The following is a 19591-nucleotide window of genomic DNA, read 5'->3' as shown; positions in this document are numbered from 1 at the left end:
ATCGCTTTGGAAACTTTGACACTATAGGCCCATAATTTTCTAAAGACCAAATATAGTTGGTTGAAAACCATTTATATTTTACAAGGGACTGTCCCTCCCCTTTCTGTGTGACTCAGCGTTGCCCCAAAGGTTGCCACTTTGATGAATGCAGATTTATTTCTTGAAACACCACCACATATTTCCAAAGAATCCTTTCTGGTAGTGCCCCTTTGTATCAAAATCTGATGGTAAACAGCTCAGTCTGGCCTCAATAGCTAAACTACCACAGCCTTCTATCACCAGCTGTTACCCCATTTTACTCCACTTCCTTTTCTTTTCCTTGCTCTATAATAAGTAGACCTTCAGACTAGCTCATTCTTCTTTTTTTCTTTTCCTAGCAGCTTTTCCACGGAAATCATTTAAAACTTCCAAGCTGTTTAACAAAGTCTCCTCAAAGTGTCCGTACATATGACCTAGTAGATTAACTTGGAATTCCTCGAAACTCAAATCAGATGAAGCAGTCAGGATCAATTAATATAAACTCAAACCAGTTTGCAGAAATGCCCGAAGGGGACGTGGTTGGGAAAAGGACTTCAGATTTAGGACAAGCTTAGCCCTCAATGCTTGATAAAAACATTCTTCTCTAAAAACTTTACAAGTCACTATTTACAACATTCACTGAAGATAGGAGGAGGGCTTTTGGGAAACAATATTCAAAAAAAATATTAGCCAGAAGATGGCTTCAATAAAAGTGAAGATTAAACAGGGGGAAATAACCACTATTTTACCTACGTGATTGCATTCAAGCCTGATGTTTGAAGAACACACTATTTTTAAACAACTTTCTCCATGAGGAAACCTGAATACTTTTTGGATAGAAATTTCCAGAGATAAACACATCCTCACTGAGCATGTCAAAGTCAATGATAGTTACGGGGATGAACACTTATTTCAGAATGGCCTGAGATTGGCTATCCTTTATCCTGGGGATGGGACACTCTTAGGTGTGGGGCTTGGGCTACAGTTGGCCAGTTCCTTGGCCGGCTTCCTAAAATGTACCCAATTAGTATTTTGACCACCTGCTACAAAACACTGGGCTAGGCATGAATGGTTCCTGCCTCCCAGCATCTGTAGCTGCTCAGGGTGACTGCACACGTGATGATGATTGCACGCGGTATGTAGATAGTTGAACACAACAGAAGAGGTGTCCTGAAGATATAAACGAAAGCTGAGGAGAGAGAGAATATTCCTTAGCATCTGAGCAAGATGTAAGTGACGTTTTGTTCTTTGTTAGTTAACTGAACTGTGGAGTTTCTATTCTTGGACCTATGGTATGTCACCACTCAGCTATTCCACTGATATTTAGGGAGCAGTGGGGTTGAGTTTGGATTAAAGCTCCTGGTAAAACAAACACAAAGGTTCCAGGTGGGGGAGGTGCCTTTTGAGCCTCCTACACCCACAAATGAGACAATAGCCCCCAGCCTGTTTCCACCCACAAATGAGACAATAGCCCCCAGCCTGTTTCCACCAGGAGTCAATTCTTCTAATCCTCTCCTTATGAAAAGTTACTCCGGTGTTCTAGAGCCTCTTCTTTCAAAGACTGGGAAGAGCTATAATGGGTTTTCCTGCTCTAATGCTTTGATTGCCAGTTAATTTCCTAATTTGGAGCTAATTACTAAACTGCTTAAAAATTTAAGGCACAGGCAACCATCTACTGACAAGCTTTCCATTTATCACCATGGTGTCTGAGGACATGGCCCTCAGCAGAGAAAAGCAGCTTCCTTCTCTATCACAGAACAGATACTTCCTTGTCAGTGTGGCTCTGCCAGATTAGATTATTTAATAGCCATCAGCAACCAAGTTGCTCTCTTCATATGTTAAAGTGACAGAGGAGTTTAAAGACTTTTAAGAGCTAGAAGCGACTCCCAGGTTTAATGCTGCATAAAACAAAACTATAAACCGCATGTTTTTTCTGTTTAAGGATTTTTATTATAAAGATGGCTTTAATTCATAGACATTCGGAAAGAATTCTTTTGCTCCCTGTTTTGGTGGCTCTCCCAGCTAACTGGTTCCTCATTTTTATTTTTACTCACATTTTTGTTCAGAAATAGTGTGGCTGAGTTTTTGTTTTGTTATGTTTTGTTTAAACAGATAATGAGTTTGGAAAGTGGTCATGTTATTAAAAAGTATGTTAGTTTCACTGAGCGTTTCTTACCAAAAGCAGTAGAGAATCCAGTTTAATCTGCTTGAAAGATGAACAGTGTTGCTTACAACATAATGAGGGGTGCTATTTAAAATGATACAACAAGGCACATGCCCTTTGTCAGTTTCTCCAGCTGTGCCTGCGGGTCTTCTAGCCCGGGGCTGCTCATGTGAACAGTGCCCCCTTGAGTTATGCAGCCGACTAACCAACCACCAGCTCCTTCTTATTAAAGAGCCTTTTTCTCTTCACTTGGAATTTCTTACAATCCCAATTTTGATTAAAAACATACATTTTCACATATGCATGAAAAAAGGGCAGGAAGAAACAAAAATGTTAATACCTGAATCTCTACCGAGACATGCGCACTCTTGATACTCTTTCTTGCTTCCAAATTTTCAACAGTGAGCATGCAGTACATAATCAGGAGAAAGTAGGATATATGTCATTTCATTTCTGAGAACTCCATCCTCCCCAGGAAGCAGTGCATGATTAAAGACCTCCCCCCCCTTTTTCTTTTTAGTTTCACTCTTACATGGACTTTAGGTAACCATCTAATTCCCAATTCTGTGTCTAAACTAGAATTACCTCTCACTTTGCACTTCCCATGGCACTCAGGCCTTCCCTGAGAGGTTTACACAGAAGAGACAAGGCCTTTGAGAGGTAGGCTGCAGTGGTGAGCAGAGGAAAAAGGCAGTCCCTAGAAGGACTTCTCTATCCCAAACCCTCCAAAGGAGGAATAGAAATAGACTAGAAATGCCATAAGGACTGTCACAGAGCACTGAAGACCTGGCAGGAGCTGGAAAGCCTAAGTTTATGAGGGAGCTAATCAGAATGGTTATTTGATCTCTTTCCCACAGTGCTTGGGGGCCTAGGCGCAGTTGCAGTGAAAACAGCTGGCTTAGCTGTTAACCTGGAAATGAGGTCACAGAAAACAGAAAGGGGTAAGGGGCCCGTGCCTGGACAGGCAGGGCAGAATGGGACTGAGCTGATTCACTCAGAGGTCCCCAAGGCAGGATCCAAACACAGTCATTACTGTGAGCTCTGGGTCTCTCTCTCTACAGCAGGCAGCAGAGGCCGTGGGGCGGAGGTCAAGGAGGTGGCCTTTGTGCTGAGCACAGAGGGAAACTGGTGATGAACTCTCAGCTAAACCAGAATAAGGCATTTTGGAAGGTGGCTGGAGAGGAGGCCCAAAGGAGATGCAGCAGGCAGGGAGGCGGGGACAGCTGAACTAACCTGGGAGCTTGGACATGGGGTGCAGTGGGCTTGAGCAAGCAGCTCAAGTAAAAGGAGAATATATTTAGAGAGTGCTGGAGACATACCAGAGGTTTACACCGGAATGATACAATGTTGATGAAATAAACCAAGGAGAGCCTGAAGTATGGTTACAGGTACTGTTAAGGTAAAACGCAAAGCATTAATAAAGGATAAACCAGACAATTGTTCAATTTGGAGAATTAGAAAGGTTATATCTAAGTCGGGATTCTGTACATTTTGTAAGACATACTTTCATAGGTTTTGGTTTCCTTCATCAAATTTTCATAGCCTGAAAGTTTGACATAAGTACGAATTTATTGACATCAATTTCCTTAAGCTATTATTCCAACACAGAGAAGGTACTGAAGAACTGTGATAGTAAGACAATGATATTAAACCCACAAGATCTGAAGTTTGCAAGACCCACTCCCTCTGAGAGAGAGAGAGAGAGAAAAAATACGAATAAGTCTTCAAAAAGAATCTGGAGACTGCTTTCAATTATAGCAAGAAGGAACGACAGTTTGACAATTTAAGCATTTTATCCAGAAACATAGATCTATTCCATAGATACCAAATCAATTACCATATAATTGAGTTTGAAAATATACAAAATATTTGTTGTTCTTACATACTGAAATTAAAACCTAATTTTAAAAAGTGCACAGTAAAAACAGCATAAGGAAACCTACGATATCCATGATACATGTATTGTTGTCCATTGTACTGTCAACATCAAATTCTGTATTTGCATTACTGGTTACAAATATACTTTAAATGTTTCAAGGCCATTTACAACACTGACTAGTTTACTAGGTCCAAAAGCGGCCCAGCTCCCTGAAGGTGGCCAGCACTGGGCACTGGACACTGGACAAGCGGTCTGGGTCCTGCAGCTCCACGCAAAAGTAGCAGCTTTGGAAGGAAGTCGCCAACCATCTATGTGTAAACTATCGGCTCTTGTTCTTTTTAGAATTTCCCTGTGCAAAGAAAAATATCAACAATAAGAACACAGACTTCTAGAAAAGTAACCCAGAGTTTACAGGCCAAGCTCTCTGGAAGGCCGTAGTTCACTGTGGAAAACTTTAGCTTCCAAGACAGAGTACAGCTGGTAACCCTGCATTGCTAACTTTTATTCAGTAATCAAAAAGCAGTTGATCACTTTTAACTCCCCCACTAGCTATCTCCACAACCCCTATCTGCCTGAGGGCTAAGAATCGGCAATGAAGAAAGAAAACAGAGCTATCTTGGATTTACCAAACCTCAAAAATTCATTTTGATCCAAAGACAAGGAAGTTTATGATTTCAGCCTAAACATGTTCTTAGCCTAAACATGTTTCCTTGTTGCTTAATAAATACCTTTTAAAGGTCTTAATAGATGCTAATTTTGAGTATGTGCCAACTAACGCCCCAGTGGAAATGATCATCTGAAAAAGGAAGCTCAGATACTGACTGAAAACTCAGGGGCAGATGTCTTACCTTATTCCCCATCTCCTCACATACGGCGATTTGGACTTTCCGGTTTTATGAACTTCTTTCTGGAGAAGCTCACTTTTTAGGAATACATTCTAACTAAATTCCTCTACTTAACCATTACTTACAAATATATTTTTGTCATGTATGTGGGAAATGCCTGCAGAACACAAACATTTATAACAAGATGATAGCAAACAAAATGGTTCCAAGATGTTTACTTGGTATCCAATGGAGACCCTGTCAACTCAGCTGTAAGATGATTCTACAGCAACCGTAATTACTAATAAACGGCGGGTGGGGGTGGATCACAGAATGATCAAAAAAAGGTTAGCAAAATAAACTACAACGTGAGGAAGGATCTCAAGCTCAGCATTTCACTAAGGACGTATTTTAAGGACTAGATTAAAAAGTTCAGAGAGGACTTGAAAATTCCCTAACTGCTAAAGTAGCCGCAATACAGTTACCTTCGGGAAAATGAACTTTGCTGTAGTCAACATTCATCCCTTTCAATTCAGAACAAATGTCTTCTGCACCCTGAAGTCTACCACTTCTTTCCAAATGTTAGGAGCTAAAACAGGCTTTCTCATAATACTCATACTAAGGTATGTGCTTTCTACCATTACCAGGAATATAACCTGTGAGCTAGCTGTTGCCCTCCTGTAACACCAAGAAAGAGGCCAAAAGAGTTACGGGGAGGCATTACTTAAGGACCAACCCCCACCCATCACCTCCGAGCTCGTTTCCTGAAGCAAAAGTAACTGGAGAACCACAATCAAACTCACACTGTCTGGTTACCATCATCACAAGATGTCCCAGAAAAGTATCACATTCTCTTACTTTCTCCAAAGCGGCCAGGGGCCAATCAGTATCATGAGGCTACACCGAGAAATGGTATTATATAATGCAGATGCCAATGCACTAACAGGATATATTTCCCAAGGAGACACCAACTGAGCAGAATGCTGCCTTCACCACCACTAGCCGATGTTAAATAAAGCTATAGTTTGTTCATTTCTATTTCCTCCCCAGTGCTAGCAGCACATAGAAGGAATGGCTGCTAGGTCAATAAGAGGCAGCAGCAGATTTCAAAGAGCACAGGTTAGAGACAGTAAATCCCACCTGGCAGTGGTACAGTATTGTCTGAGTTACAAAACATGCTAACTATCTGAGAGGCTTCCTAAAGCCTGTCTTTTCATGGTAAAAGAATATATACATTATGTGACAACAATAGAGACATGATATGTAGATATACACTTTAATGCAAGGATAGTACTAATATCTGTCGATCTCAAGACTGGACAAGCAGTGGCTTTATGGAAACAAAAGCAAAAAAATTTTGCAAAAGGACAAGGCATACCTAGCTTTATGGATGTGTATAAAAATAAATCTGCTAAAGAAGGTCACTCTCCAACAGCACCATTTTAGTTTCATGGGTGGCTCAGTCGGTTAAACTTCTGACTTTGGCTCAGGTCATAATCTCACAATTCACAGGTTCAAGCCCATATCGGGCTCTCTGCTGTCAGCTCAGAGCCCACTTCAGATCCTCTGTCCTCCTCTCTCTGCCCTGCGCTCTCTCTCTTTCTCTCTCTCTGTCCCGCCCCCATGCACGTGCTCTCTCTCTCTCTCAAAATAATAAACACTAAAAAAAAAAAAAAAAAAAAAAAAATTCATATCATAACCTGCCTAAAAAGTCCCCCTAAATGATAAAACAGTAGAAGAATCCCAAAAATGCCCAAAATCAAAGGACACAGTATTATTAAAGGCCTTAGAGGCCTTAGAGGTCAGACCTCCTCTCAACTTATAATTCAGTCAAAGAAACTGAATTTTACTTTTGGATAACAGGACAAATTGTGTGAAGAATAATTATTTAAACACTTTAAATCTCTTAACCTTTGCTCCTGAAATGCATAGCAATGAAATACTTCATATTACATATGAAATACTGTATGTGAGAGACCTCCTCCTTCCCCTTCCCTACCTTACTGGACATCTTCAGTGTGTCAATCTCTTCTCTCTGTTTAGATAATGTCTCGTTCATGCTGCACAGGTGGTCACTCATCATACTTAACTGATCCTCATAACTCCTCTTGGTAGTTGTCAGCTCATCCTAAATGGCAAAGGAACAGAGGGAAAAAGGACAAATCAAAACCCCCTAGTCACCCACCTCAAAGCTTTTTTAATTTATGAAAGAAATTTGAGAAAAGCAACCTATCAAGATGACCTATCTGATCAATTAACATAAAGGACAAGCCACAGGCCTTAACAAAATTAAAACAAATGGGGGAAAAGTTTTTCTTCTTTTCAGCCTTCAAAACAGGTTTTGAATTTCTTTGCAAAAAGACTTTCCTTCTACCTCAGGTATAAAATTGTGACAAAGAACAAGAGGGCTACATTGTCTTTCCAACTCTCCTCAGGTTTTTCCCAAACCTCAAGGCCCTCAGCCCTCAGGGCAGGACCCTCCTTGGAGGAAGCACCTTTGTCTTCCCATCTCTCTGCTTGCTCCAGCCCCTTAAAATCTAATCCTGTGCTCCTAGCTAATCTAATTAACTAATCTGAAATTAGGAGGGGGCGGGTGTTGCTGTGCTAATGTGTTTTTTCTCTACCTATATCACGTTTATATTTAACAGAGGCTTTCTGGAAACAAGGCTTTTAAAACAGACCAGTGAGGAAGGAGGAATATTCTGCAGCCCCACCTTTCAGTTCAGGTCAGTTTTATGAAATGGTAAAGAGAAGAATCAGAGTCATGTGAACAGAGCAAGTGTACAGCCCGTCACGACGGAGATTAGCACGGGGAATGGGGAGGGAGGACTGGGGGTACATAAGTATCATTTAAGGAAATGCTGACTATAAAGCTATTCAAAAGAAAATCAAGTCAGAGAAAGAAGCAATACACAACTTTCTGCCTGACATAAGTTACTTTAAAATGAGTTAGAACTAAAGCGGTTAGAAAAATGCATGTCTAGAGGTCAAATGCCACTACTTTTGAAAGGAAACGCTGACTTTGCTGCCCAAGAACTTTCAGTGAAAACCGTATTAACATTGTGTAGGTAACACTTCTGAACTCACCTGAAGTCTGCTGATGTTCTGACCAGCTACTTTCATCTCTTCCGTCAGTGCCTCTTTAGACTTTTCGGCCAAGGCCAGTCTCTTAGAGAGTGCTCGGCACTGTTAAATTAGAAAACATCCCATTATCTCAGGGGGCATTTCCCCCAAACCAAATTCACTTTAGGCCTGTACCACACACTGAAGGACACAGAAAGATGTGGTCCCTCTCACCACTTTAATAAGCAAAAACATCTACTAACCCAAGCTCACCAAGGTTTTCCTAGCTCTAGCCTGACAACCAGTGGTTACAAAAACTTAAGAAGTTGGGGGTTTTTTGTTGTTTAAGAATTTATTTATTTTTAAATGTTTATTTATTTATTTAGGGGAAGAGAGAGAGAGGGTGCATGCATGCATATGAGCAGGGGAGGGGCACACAGAGAAGGAGAGAGAAAATCCCAAGCAGGCTCCATGCTGTCAGCACAGAGCCAGACAGGAGGGGAGTAGGGGTGCTTGATCTCATCACCCATGAGATCATGACCTGAGCTGAAATCAAGAGTCAGACACTTAACCAACTGAGTCACCCAGGTACCCCTAAAAATTTATTTTTAAGTAATCTCTATACCCAATATGGGGCTTGAACTCACAACCCCAAGATCAAGAGTCCCATGCTCTAGTAACTGAGCCAGCCAGGCGCCCCTTAAGAAGTTTTTTACATTTACCCAGGATTCATTTATACTCAAACTGGATGAGAACAAAAGTGGTTATTTCAAAAGTTATCAATGATTAGTCAGTCAGAGAAAGATAAAAATCATATGACTTCACTCATATGAGGACTTTAAGAGACAAAAGAGATCAACATAAGGGAAGGGAAACAAAAATAATATAAAAACAGGGAGGGGGACAAAACAGAAGAGACTCATAAATATGGAGAACAAACTGAGGGTTACTGAAGGGGTTGTGGGAGGGGGGATGGGCTAAATGGGTAAGGGGCACTAAGGAATCTACTCCTGAAATCATTGTTGCATTATATGCTAACTAATTTGGGTGTAAATTTTAAAAAATTAAAAATAAAATTAAAAATAAATAAATAAATAAATAAATATGTTTTAAAAAAAGTTATCAATGGCATCTGACTTTGCAATATGAATCCTAAGGCAATTTTCTCGTGTTTTAAGTCCTCTGTTATAGAGACCACATTACAGGAACAATAAAAGCTTTCCAGTCCCAGGCTACAGATTAGGCTCAATCTACAGGGAATATGAAGTCAGTGTAGGAATCTGAAGATCCCAGCTGCTTTCTCTGGGGTTCTACCAAAGCTGGGCTATCCAGAGACAGAGCTCATCAAGAAGAAAAAAGAAAAATTCTGTTTCTCACTATTGTTTAAAGACAGTGTGCCATCAAAGGATCACTAAACTTTCTGATAAGGCCGAGAGACTGACAAGGAGGATCTGTTGAGACACATCTGAATCTGTGTCAACATCACTCAGACTAACCATTCCAGTAAAGTCATACGGAGGGCTCACCACTTCCTGTTTACAGACGAGGAAAAACTAGGACAATGTAAAAATTGTTGTTATCACATTGTGCTGAAAACATTTCCCAAGATAAGCAAATCTCTTGGAAATGAAACAGCCAACACTCCCCAGCTACTCATTTCATTCCTCACAAGAGAATTCCACCAAATCAACCACCATTTATTAACCAAACATCTACTATGTGCTCGGCACCAAACCTGAAAAAGAGGGAGAGATTTGCAAGTCACGGGTCCTCACAAAGACGACAATCCAGTCTGGGACACTAACTCCAAAGGCAGTTAGGGATCCAAACAAGGACACGGTTGCATGGCCTCAGAAGCTCGGCACCACAGCAGCACCAGCGTAGGTCAGCCAGTTCGCTGTGCTCCCCATTTTCTACAGCCCAACAAGCAGTCACTCTTATTAACTGATCAAAGAGGTGTGGAATGGTGGTTTATGAACAGCATGGACCTAGGCACATCATTTCTTTCAGCAAGAAAAAAAGAAGCAAAGTCCCTCTCCACATCTAGCAACTGGCTTCCTATCAACCCCTCTGTCTCCGTAGTACAGTAGAAAATCACAAAGTCAGGTCCCAGTACTGGGTGTTGTCTTTTCTTTCCCAATTTCTTTAACAATTTATTTATTTTTTTAAGTAGGCTTCACACCCAGAGTGGAACCCAATGTGGGGCTTGAAGACCCTGAGATCCAGACCTGAGCTGAGAGCAATGGTCGGACGCTTACCCGACTGAACCACCCGGGCGCCCCTCAATTTCTTTAACAACTTAAAGCATTATAATTCTCTGTCTGACATCTAAAACTGACCTTTAATGTAAAGTTTTAAGTGAGAGACCTTACAGGTATTCTTATAGGTTGAGCGACATCCATTCTATCGCTGCACTTTCTTGCTTCATTCTCTCCCTTCTAATTAATGAACTGGTGTAGGATGTTATTGACTATCTTGCATAGGGTTTTTCTAATTCTCCTAAGAAAATGAGTTATTTGGTTAGGGAAGAAGAAAATGAAACAAAAAGATTATATATCAAAGGTTTAAAAAGGTCACATTTTATCATTTATAGGATTTTATCACTTATTCATTTTATCATTTATAGGAACTCGTTTCTACAACTTGTCACTTAGGAAAAAAAGAACCAGTCATATTTTTTTAAATTTCTTTGCATAAAATTCCTTGACTTGTGAACGTCTACCTGCCTATAATTCTCTAAAACAAGTAATCTCTAGCAATAATGCCCCAAACATGTTATGTGACCATAGGAAAGGTGACTGATAAGTCTCTCAACTGTCTTTCGGTAATTTGGAAATGACAAATCAGTCCCTATTTACTGAAATGAGGATGTGGGGTTGGATGCAGCCTGACCAATATGAACTCCAACCAACTTCACACGGATGCATAGACACGAACTTCTCTCTTCGAATGAATAGCAGGAGACCAGGACAGTGACCTAATTGCTGACAGGGTGAGGAAAAAGCCCCCAAATCTAACTAAGTCTCCACTCACCTCGGCATAAAAATGCACTGACTTGCTGTCGGCCAGCTGCAGTTGAGATGTCAGCTCCACTATCCTTGCCATGTAGTGATTTTTAATTAAGTCTTCACGCGACTCCACATCTGGAACCTGAACAGAGCACACATAACTAACTAAATAAATGCCAGTGAGATGAAGCAGTTCCAGAAAAGATTACCATCACTCCAAAAGAAAAAAGAAAAGGACAACATTTTGTACACTTTCATTTTAAATCGGATAGGGAATCATAGTTTTTCTACCCCTCAAAGAAACTTCAGACAAGCCAGGTAAATGTGTATTCTAAATACCTCTTATTCTGCATTCCTGCCTATCTCACAATAAGGTCATGGCTTCAAAAGAACAGAGCATAAGTGAAGTACTGGGAGGCCCACTACCTCTGGAGTCATGTCCCTCCATCCAGCCTTGAGAAGCCACAGACCTGTCTGACACCTACATCCTCTCCAACCGGAAGAAGGCAGGGGAAAGGGAACATTGTTGGAACCCCTAAAATCTGAACATTCTTTTTTCCCCTCAAATTATCTTAAGACAGCTCTAATGTTCTTAAACACACTAACCAAAGAAACCATTTCTATTCTGAACAGTTTATGGGCCTTGTCCCACACCAGTATTTCCTCTAGTTACTCTAGCAATGGTATGTTATTGAGTTTTAAGTTTAAAAACACAGAGAAAAGTTCAAGATTACCTAAAGTAAAAGGCCAATAGGGAAATCGAATTTACCAACCTACTTGAACTATATTTACCAGCTTGCCATACTGAGTAGAAAGCTAAATAACTTCGGTGTTCCTTGAATGGTTATTTATAAAGTTACACTTTACAATATTTCAAAACTCAAAAGCCAAATCTGGGTTCACTCCCTTGAGGGCTGGAAAGAACTGGCAAGCACACTACACTGTTGGTCAAGACCCTGAAAAGCCCTCTCCCCAGCCTGCCCACTAGGAGGGCTAACACGTCCAGCCTCCTTCAGGATGCCAGCGAACTGATGGCCAAGCTTGCACCACACCTTGTCAAACTGCCAAGCCAAGTCGTTCAACGAGACAATTACAAAAACAGGCTACAATTTGTTGGTGACAGTTAAAATAGAACCAGAAAGAAAAGCAACATGGATCCATGGATGGAGGAGAAAAACACTGGCTCCACAATTTCTAGAATGGTCAGAAAACAATTAGAGAAAGCTGACTTTTGCTGGACTTTGTGAACAAACATACAGTCAAATATTTACCAACAAACATGACGCTAAGCACACATTACCTCATTGTCAGATGTCCTGGTTAAAATCCCAATCTAGAATATAAGGGGAAAAAATCTTTAGAACAGACGGTTTTCACTTCAAATACAATAGTTGAAACAGTTGTTATATTTTCGCTTCTCAGTTCACACTGTTTTTAAGTGCACTGGGAGTGCAGTCCTAGATCATCACCCTGTATGGTCTTTTACTACAAGGAAGCTGTACCTACAGAGAGCTAACTGTGTTCACTATTTCCATCATGAGGCAGTAATGGATAATGATCATCACTATTTCCTCTATCAAAATGCTGTAGTCATTTTCACTGAAACCCAACAAATTGCCTGGGAAGAGAGAGAGGGAGAAGAGCTTTGACTCATCATTTCTGGGCCTATTTCCAAAACAGTAGCCAAGGAGGGGTAAAGACAGTTTTATGGTGACCATAATAACTAAACATTCCAAACAGAAAATACAAATAACAAACATTCTGCTGAAAGTTCAAAAGGAGAAAGAAGAAATACACTTTTGATACAATGTTATGACATTAATAAATACTAATTTCAGGTTTAAATTAATGAAAAAGAAAATGTAATTTCAGACACATTAAAGTACTGCCAGGTTGCTTTTGTGGATTAAGATTTCAAAAGCAGATAGTCATGAATACTGATTTCAGGTTATTGTTCAAAGTGGAAATGCATGTGCTTGGGCACAATAACTTAAGGAAACTTGGAAACTCAGTTTCAGTGGATTCTGATACCCACAGATCACACCAATAAACAGTTTTCACAGATTCTAAATAATTTCCTCCAGAGTATTACTCTGAACAGTGAACAGCGTATCAACAGAGTGTATGCAAGTGAATGTCATGCCCACCTAGCTGTAAAAGAATCTTTTATACTACTTTTTTTTTTTTAATAGAACCATAATTTTCTACTCACTGAAGCAGGAGTAGCAATTAGTCTTTCTCTTTTAGTTAAAAGCTGTTTATGGTAACATGCCAATCATTTAATTTTATATATTCAAATATGACTACATTTGGCAAGAGAAACTACGAGCATGCATCTATACTCTGCCTCCCCACCCTTATCCAGTGACTCCCTGGTTACGGTTTGAGAATGTACACAGACCCACAGAGGAATGGTAGTAGATAAATGGAAGGAAAAAAATCAACATACATAATTTCAACATGTTCTCATATGATGCTAATGAGTATAAACTGATATGGCCCTTTTAAAAAATAATTTGGCAATAAAGGTCAAGAAACTTGAAAACATTCATGTCTTTTGACCTAATAGTTCTAACCCTGAGACTGTATCCTGAAGACATCATCTGAGATGCAGAAAGAACCTTATGCACAAAAGGAGATGCTACTTAAAATAGCACAAATTATAACCAGTGTCCAATCATAGGTTAACTAAGGTATATTCTATATAGAATACTATGCAATCAACAACTAAGTTTATACAGAGTTCTAATAATAGGATAAATATTTATGTGTTCACATTACCTTAAAAGATTTGAAATGTTATATAGCACAGTATCAACCAGGCATGAAATTTTGCAGGAAAAATGTTAACAGTAGTTGCTTGAGTATTCAAGAAAATGTCAACTTTTTTCTTCTTTAATTTTCTGTAGTTTTAAGTTATCTACAATGTACATGTATTCTCCTTATACATAAAATATATATACTTAAAATTCTATGAATGCTCTTTAATTCCAGCAAGAAGCAGAAATTTGTATTATTCTGTGCCTTTTCTTTCTTGAGGTTACTGACATCTTTGATTACAATGAACTGATAGGTGGCTGAATGCTCAAATTACCCTATTAGGTATTTTAATGACAAATAATATGCATTCAACTACCAAACTGCCACAGAGTTAGAAATAGTAAGTTTCTTTCTGATGTAACTTTTTCAGCCCCAAGGTGCTTAAACCAAAGTAATCTTCTGAGGACTTGTAAGATGAGCTTCCTTAGTCAATCAATTAACTTTAAAATGGGCACAGACTTGCTCCTTACACCCAAAAGGAACATGACAGAAAGGACACACAGAGCTGCATGCTTAGTCAGTGAAGTTCACTAGGGGTAGGTGGGGAAAGACAAGGGGATAAAAAGAAAGGCTGAAAAGGAGAAATGTCAAGGAAGGCAAAACACCATCACTCTCATATCCCTGTGGTCTCCAGGCTGGTTTTGGCAAGAATCGCCATGCACAGGAGGAAGGAGAGTTACGTGCTGAGACCCTGTCCCTGGCCTGAAATATTCTCCTCGTGCCTTGGACTCCTATTCACTTCTGAACCCCATCCATATTATCTCTTCTGCGGCATCCTCCCACGCCCTCCAGCAGCTTTCTCTGTGACCCCACAGTGCTCCACAAATGTCTATCCATGATTGTATTCCATTAGAGTGAAAGCCACAAAAACTGACTGTGAAAAATGAAAGGAGGCCAGTCACGTCTTGGTTCTCTAATCCTGACCATCAGAGACAACACCCACAACTAGGGTGCATGGAAAATGTGGCACCTCAAGTGTACCTAAAATCATGGGCAGAATTGTGAATTCAAGAAAGTCAAGGAGAAGGAAAGAGGAGTTGAAAGGCAAAAGTATGTGAGTATTGAGATGATGGGGGTAATGGATACACAGATATCAAAAGGAATAGCTTGAACAAAGAGAGGGAAGCAAAAATGCCAAGAACATTATCAGGGAAGAGCTCAATTTGGCTTTGTACGAGGAAATGTAGAAGACAGGGCTAGACAGGTAGTCTGGAAAAGGTATCCACACACCTTGAATGCTAAACAAATGAGTGGATTATATTCTATAGATAACAGAGCTACCAGAAGTCTAAAGCGAGAGAGTGCATAATCAGTAATATACTCTAGGAAAATTATTCTGATAACACCTTATAAGGTGGGTGGGAGGAAAGAGACCCTTGCGAGATGCGGACAGAAATCTGCGAACCAAAGAAATCAAGGCCATGTACAGAGATGCTAACTGGACAGACTACTTAAAATAACACTGACTTCCAATCTCAAGCACAAATAAAGTTGTCATCACTCATGCCCCAAGAGTGCTCAGTACTAAACGTTTCCCACATCCCTGGGAAGTCCTTCTCACTTACATATGGAAGAATCAAATAAAAAGACAGTCCTCAATTTTCAGCAACCGACATTAATGACTCAAATACACCAGTGTTGCCAACTCCCAGCACTTCAGAAAGGCAAGCAGTAAACAGATGAATTGATGTCAGCTGATCTGTTTTCTGACACCAATCAGATCACAAGGCCATGGTCCCAGATACCTTGGGTTCCATCCTAGTTCCATCACTTACCAAGTGTATGACTTCAGCTGAGTTATTTCACCTCTCTGCCCCCCAGTCTCATTTACAAAACAGAGACATGATAGTATGTACAATCTCATAGGATCTGTATGAGGACTGACTGAGGTAACATACTAAAAGTCCTCAGCACTGTGGCCGGCCCATGATCACTACAATCACTACTGTTGTATCAGCACTCTTCCTGGTCTAGTCTGGTCCAACAGTTACTCCCTCCACCACCAACTCTACTGCTTAGTGCAAGTGTGAGACGAGCAAAGGAACAGGTATAGGAGAGAAAGAGACAGGAGAGAAACAAGAAATCAGACCAAGAGGGAGAACCGTGTGACCGGATCAATGAGACAGACTCTGAAGGGAAATCCAAAGATGAGTGGGGGGGGAGGTGCTTTCCCAGGTGGTCCCTGAACAGATGTCAACATTTAGCTATGTGTGTTGAATGTACCCTCTAGGCAGTCAGCTTCTCCTAGTCAGAGGCAATGTGCAGGACTCATGTCTGGGATTCAGACCTGTGACCAGAGGGTCACTCTACAGGATCATCCTGTGAGCATGGTGTCCACGCAAGTCACAACTCTGAGAAGTGTGGTTTTATGTGTTTTTGCTTTTCTAAAAATTTTAATCCTTTTTTGCTCCCCATATTTTACTACGAAAATTTTCAAACACACAGGAAGTTGGGGATAAAAAGTTTAAGAAATGTCTGTATATCCACCATCTACATTTAATAATTAACATTTTGCTACATTTGTTTTATTTACCTGTGTGTGTGTGTGTATACAGATATATATATGTATATATATGTATACATATATACATATATGTATTTTTTTTCTGAACAATCTGAAAGTAAATTGCATATACTAGGATACCTTACCTAAGTACTTTGGTGTTTATCTCCAAAAATTAAGATATTCTCCTAAATAATCATAATACCAGTATCACATCTAGGAAAAATAATAATAAACTGAGTTTCTGACACTGTTAAAATGAAATGGAGCCTATATACATCTAGGAAAAATAATAATAAACTGAGTTTCTGACACTGTTAAAATGAAATGGAGCCTATATACATCTTGAAAATAAAAGCTGGTTTGTATGCTTTACTATCAGGGATACCCTGAATCAGATGTGAGGTAAATCTAAGAAGGACCATGCCTTGCTCATCCATTGCATCAGTGAGCTACAGGAAGGGTAAAATCAAGTGCTTAGGACAGGTCTCACGAAAGCACCATGGCTCACCTCAAGATCTTCAAGAAAGGCTTGTAAAAATGTACCTAATAAGCCATATTTCTAATTATAAGGGTTTTTCCCCCCTCTGATTTCTCCTTTCCTAGATTTTCTAACTTTTTCTTACAGTGGGCAGAATATTATAATTAGAAAATTTTTCTTTTCTTTTCTTGACATAACTTTGAAGTTACCTGAAGTAATTAATAGCTCCAATATAGACAGATGTTTCTTCACCTTCTGAATCACTGCAGTTAAATATAAGGCAAGAAATATAAGGTTGTAAGATAACTTGGCAGTGTACTGCCTTATGGAATATAACCTGATGAGTTTCTGTATTACATATATGTTGTAAAGCTTTATACTGTCTAAGAACCATAAACTGGTTTAAAATGGTATTTGTGGGGTGCCTGGGTGGCTCAGTCAGTTAAGCGTCTTGACTTCGCTCAGGTAACGATTTCACGGTTTGTGAGTTTGAGCCCCGCATAGGGCTCTGCACTGACAGCTCAGAGCCTGAAGCCTGTTTTGCATTCTGTGTTTCCCCCCCCCCCTCTCTAGTAAATAAATAAACATTTAAAAAAAAATGTTAATGGTATTTGGGGTCATTTCTATGGAAAGTTAGACATTCAAGCCCTTGGTCAGAAACATAACCTATAGAAAAACAGAATCACCTTAAATTTGACTTACTTGATCTTTTCCAGGAATACAGCCTTTACCATGGGGAAGTGTCATGGAAAATCAAAGGAAATTTAATGAAATAGCTTTTTCAAGGAGCCATCCTGACTACCCCTTGCTTTTTCTAGAACACATGGATAATACCTGTTTTACACTGACATGTAATTTAGATGGTTAACAGCAAACACTAGGTTAAGGCCTTACCAATTATCGTTAAAGAAGAAGAAGGAGGGGGAGGGGAGAGGGAGGGGGGAGGAGGAGTGGAAGAGGAGGAGGAGGAGGAGACACTTACCAGACTGGTGCTGTGAATAGGCTCCAGCACAGCCTTGGTTGAGGCTTCTTCCTGGCCCCCTGCATTCACCCCAGTGGGATTTTCCTGGGCTGGCCCAACCCCCTGCCCGATGCTTGTACTCTTCAGCTTATCTGCAATTCGCTGGTTTTCTTTCTCCAGCTTGATTTTGGCTAACTGTGCTTCCAACATCCAATGCTCTTTTTCCTGCTCCAGTTTAGAAATCTTTTCCAGACTCTGCTGAACCTTGAAAAGCAATAGAGTTCTGCACCTTAGAGGATGATGCAGACAAAACTTAGTGGCTAAAGACAGGCTTCACAGCACATCAACCCAAACTGCCTCCCAGAAATAAAATTTAAAAAGCCTGAACGTTACACAGAGAAAAGGAAATATTGTTAAACAAGATTCACAAAGCACAACCAGAAACTGAAAAATTGGATGACAGTAAAATTAAAAATCTTGGGGCGCCTGGGTGGCTCAGTCGGTTAAGCGGCCGACTTCGGCTCAGGTCATGATCTCGCGGTCCGTGAGTTCGAGTCCCGCGTCAGGCTCTGTGCTGACAGCTCAGAGCCTGGAGCCTGTTTCGGATTCTGTGTCTCCCTCTCTCTGACCCTCCCCGTTCATGCTCTGTCTCTCTCTGTCTCAAAAATAAATAAACATTAAAAAAAATTTTTTAAAAAAATGAAAAATCTTTACTCATCAAAAGATATCATCAGGGCACCTGGGTGGCTCAGTTGGTTGGGTGGCCGACTACAGATCAGGTCATGATCTTGTGGTCTGTGAGTTCGAGCCCCGCGTCGGGCTCTGTCCTGAGCGCTCAGAGCTTGGAGTCTGCTTCTAGTTCTGTCTCCCTCTCTCTCTCTGCCCCTCCCCTGCTTGCTCTCAGTCTCTCTCTCTTTCTCTCTCTCAAAAATAATAAACAATAAAAAAATTAAAAAAAAAAAAGATATCATTAAGAGAGTGAAAAGGAAAGTCACAAAATGGAAGACATCCGCAAAGCATGTATCCAACAAGAAAAAGACAACCCAATAGAAAAATAAGGGGGGGAAAGACTTGAATAGGCACTGAACAAGACTAAAAACATAAAAAAGAAGGTATTCAATGTCACTATGATCAAAGCAAAGCAATTTGAAACCACCCAAATGACTAAAATTAAAGGACAGAAAATACAGGGGCACCTGGGTGGCTCAATCGGTTAAGTGTCCGACTTCAGCTCAGGTCATGATCTCACAGCTCGTGGGTTCGAGCCCTGTGTTGGGCTCTGTGCTGACAGCTCAGAGCCTGGAGCCTGCTTCGGATTCTGTGTCTCCCTCTCTCTCTGCCCCTCCCCTGCTCATACTCTGTCTCTCTCTCTTTCAAAAATAAATAAAACATTTAAACAATTTAAAAAAAAAGAAGAAAACACAAAGGTGGGCATGTTTGTGGAGCAACTGGAACTACCAGATAGTGCTAGCAGGACTGGAATTTGGGACAAACACTTTGAAAAACTGTTTGGCTGGATCTTTAAAGCTGAAGACCTCATATCCTATATGACCCAACAATTCTATGTATGTAACACGATGCACATTTACCAGAAGACATACGTAAGGATGTTCACAATAGCACTATGATAGCCAAACACCTGAAACTACCCAAATATTCATAGGCAATAAAAAAGAATAATGCATATTCACCCAGTAGAATACTAAACAATAATGAAAATGGACAGATTACAATTACACATAACACAGATGAATATTACAAATATAACGTTGAATGAGAGAAGGCAGACCTGAAAGAATATATATTATATAATCTCAATGAATGAAAAGTTTCATTTACTGAACTTTTCACTAATCTATTGTGTTAGAAC

General features: G+C 40.2%; 2 protein-coding genes across 5 annotated transcripts in view; both read right to left on the bottom strand.

Annotated features, from left to right (window-relative positions):
* Positions 1–4316, bottom strand: part of LOC122216036 (stonin-1) — a 57299-nt gene extending 52983 nt beyond the window's left edge. The window contains exon 1 of one of the 2 annotated variants that reach the window (XM_042932223.1): positions 4239–4316. The gene's annotated coding sequence lies outside the window, so the exon portion shown is untranslated. Of the gene's footprint in view, positions 1–1058; positions 1132–4238 lie in introns of those variants that run through there. The other variant, XM_042932222.1, reaches the window with a different exon arrangement.
* PPP1R21 (protein phosphatase 1 regulatory subunit 21) overlaps positions 3733–19591 on the bottom strand; it is a 63377-nt gene continuing 47518 nt past the window's right edge. Inside the window, exons 17-22 of one of the 3 annotated variants that reach the window (XM_042932219.1) lie at positions 17743–17985; positions 12257–12289; positions 10982–11098; positions 7973–8071; positions 6885–7013; positions 3733–4410 (exon numbers count right to left, since the gene is read on the bottom strand). In XM_042932219.1, the coding sequence (XP_042788153.1) occupies positions 4381–4410; positions 6885–7013; positions 7973–8071; positions 10982–11098; positions 12257–12289; positions 17743–17985 (651 nt within the window). In that variant the 3' untranslated portion in view covers positions 3733–4380. Of the gene's footprint in view, positions 4411–6884; positions 7014–7972; positions 8072–10287; positions 10469–10981; positions 11099–12256; positions 12290–17742; positions 17986–19591 lie in introns of those variants that run through there. The other 2 variants (XR_006200665.1, XM_042932220.1) reach the window with 2 other exon arrangements.

Source organism: Panthera leo, chromosome A3 (assembly GCF_018350215.1).
Source record: "Panthera leo isolate Ple1 chromosome A3, P.leo_Ple1_pat1.1, whole genome shotgun sequence".
NCBI lineage: Eukaryota > Metazoa > Chordata > Mammalia > Carnivora > Felidae > Panthera > Panthera leo.
The sequence above is the reverse complement of the archived record's forward strand: the minus strand, read 5'-3'. Positions and strand labels throughout refer to the sequence as shown.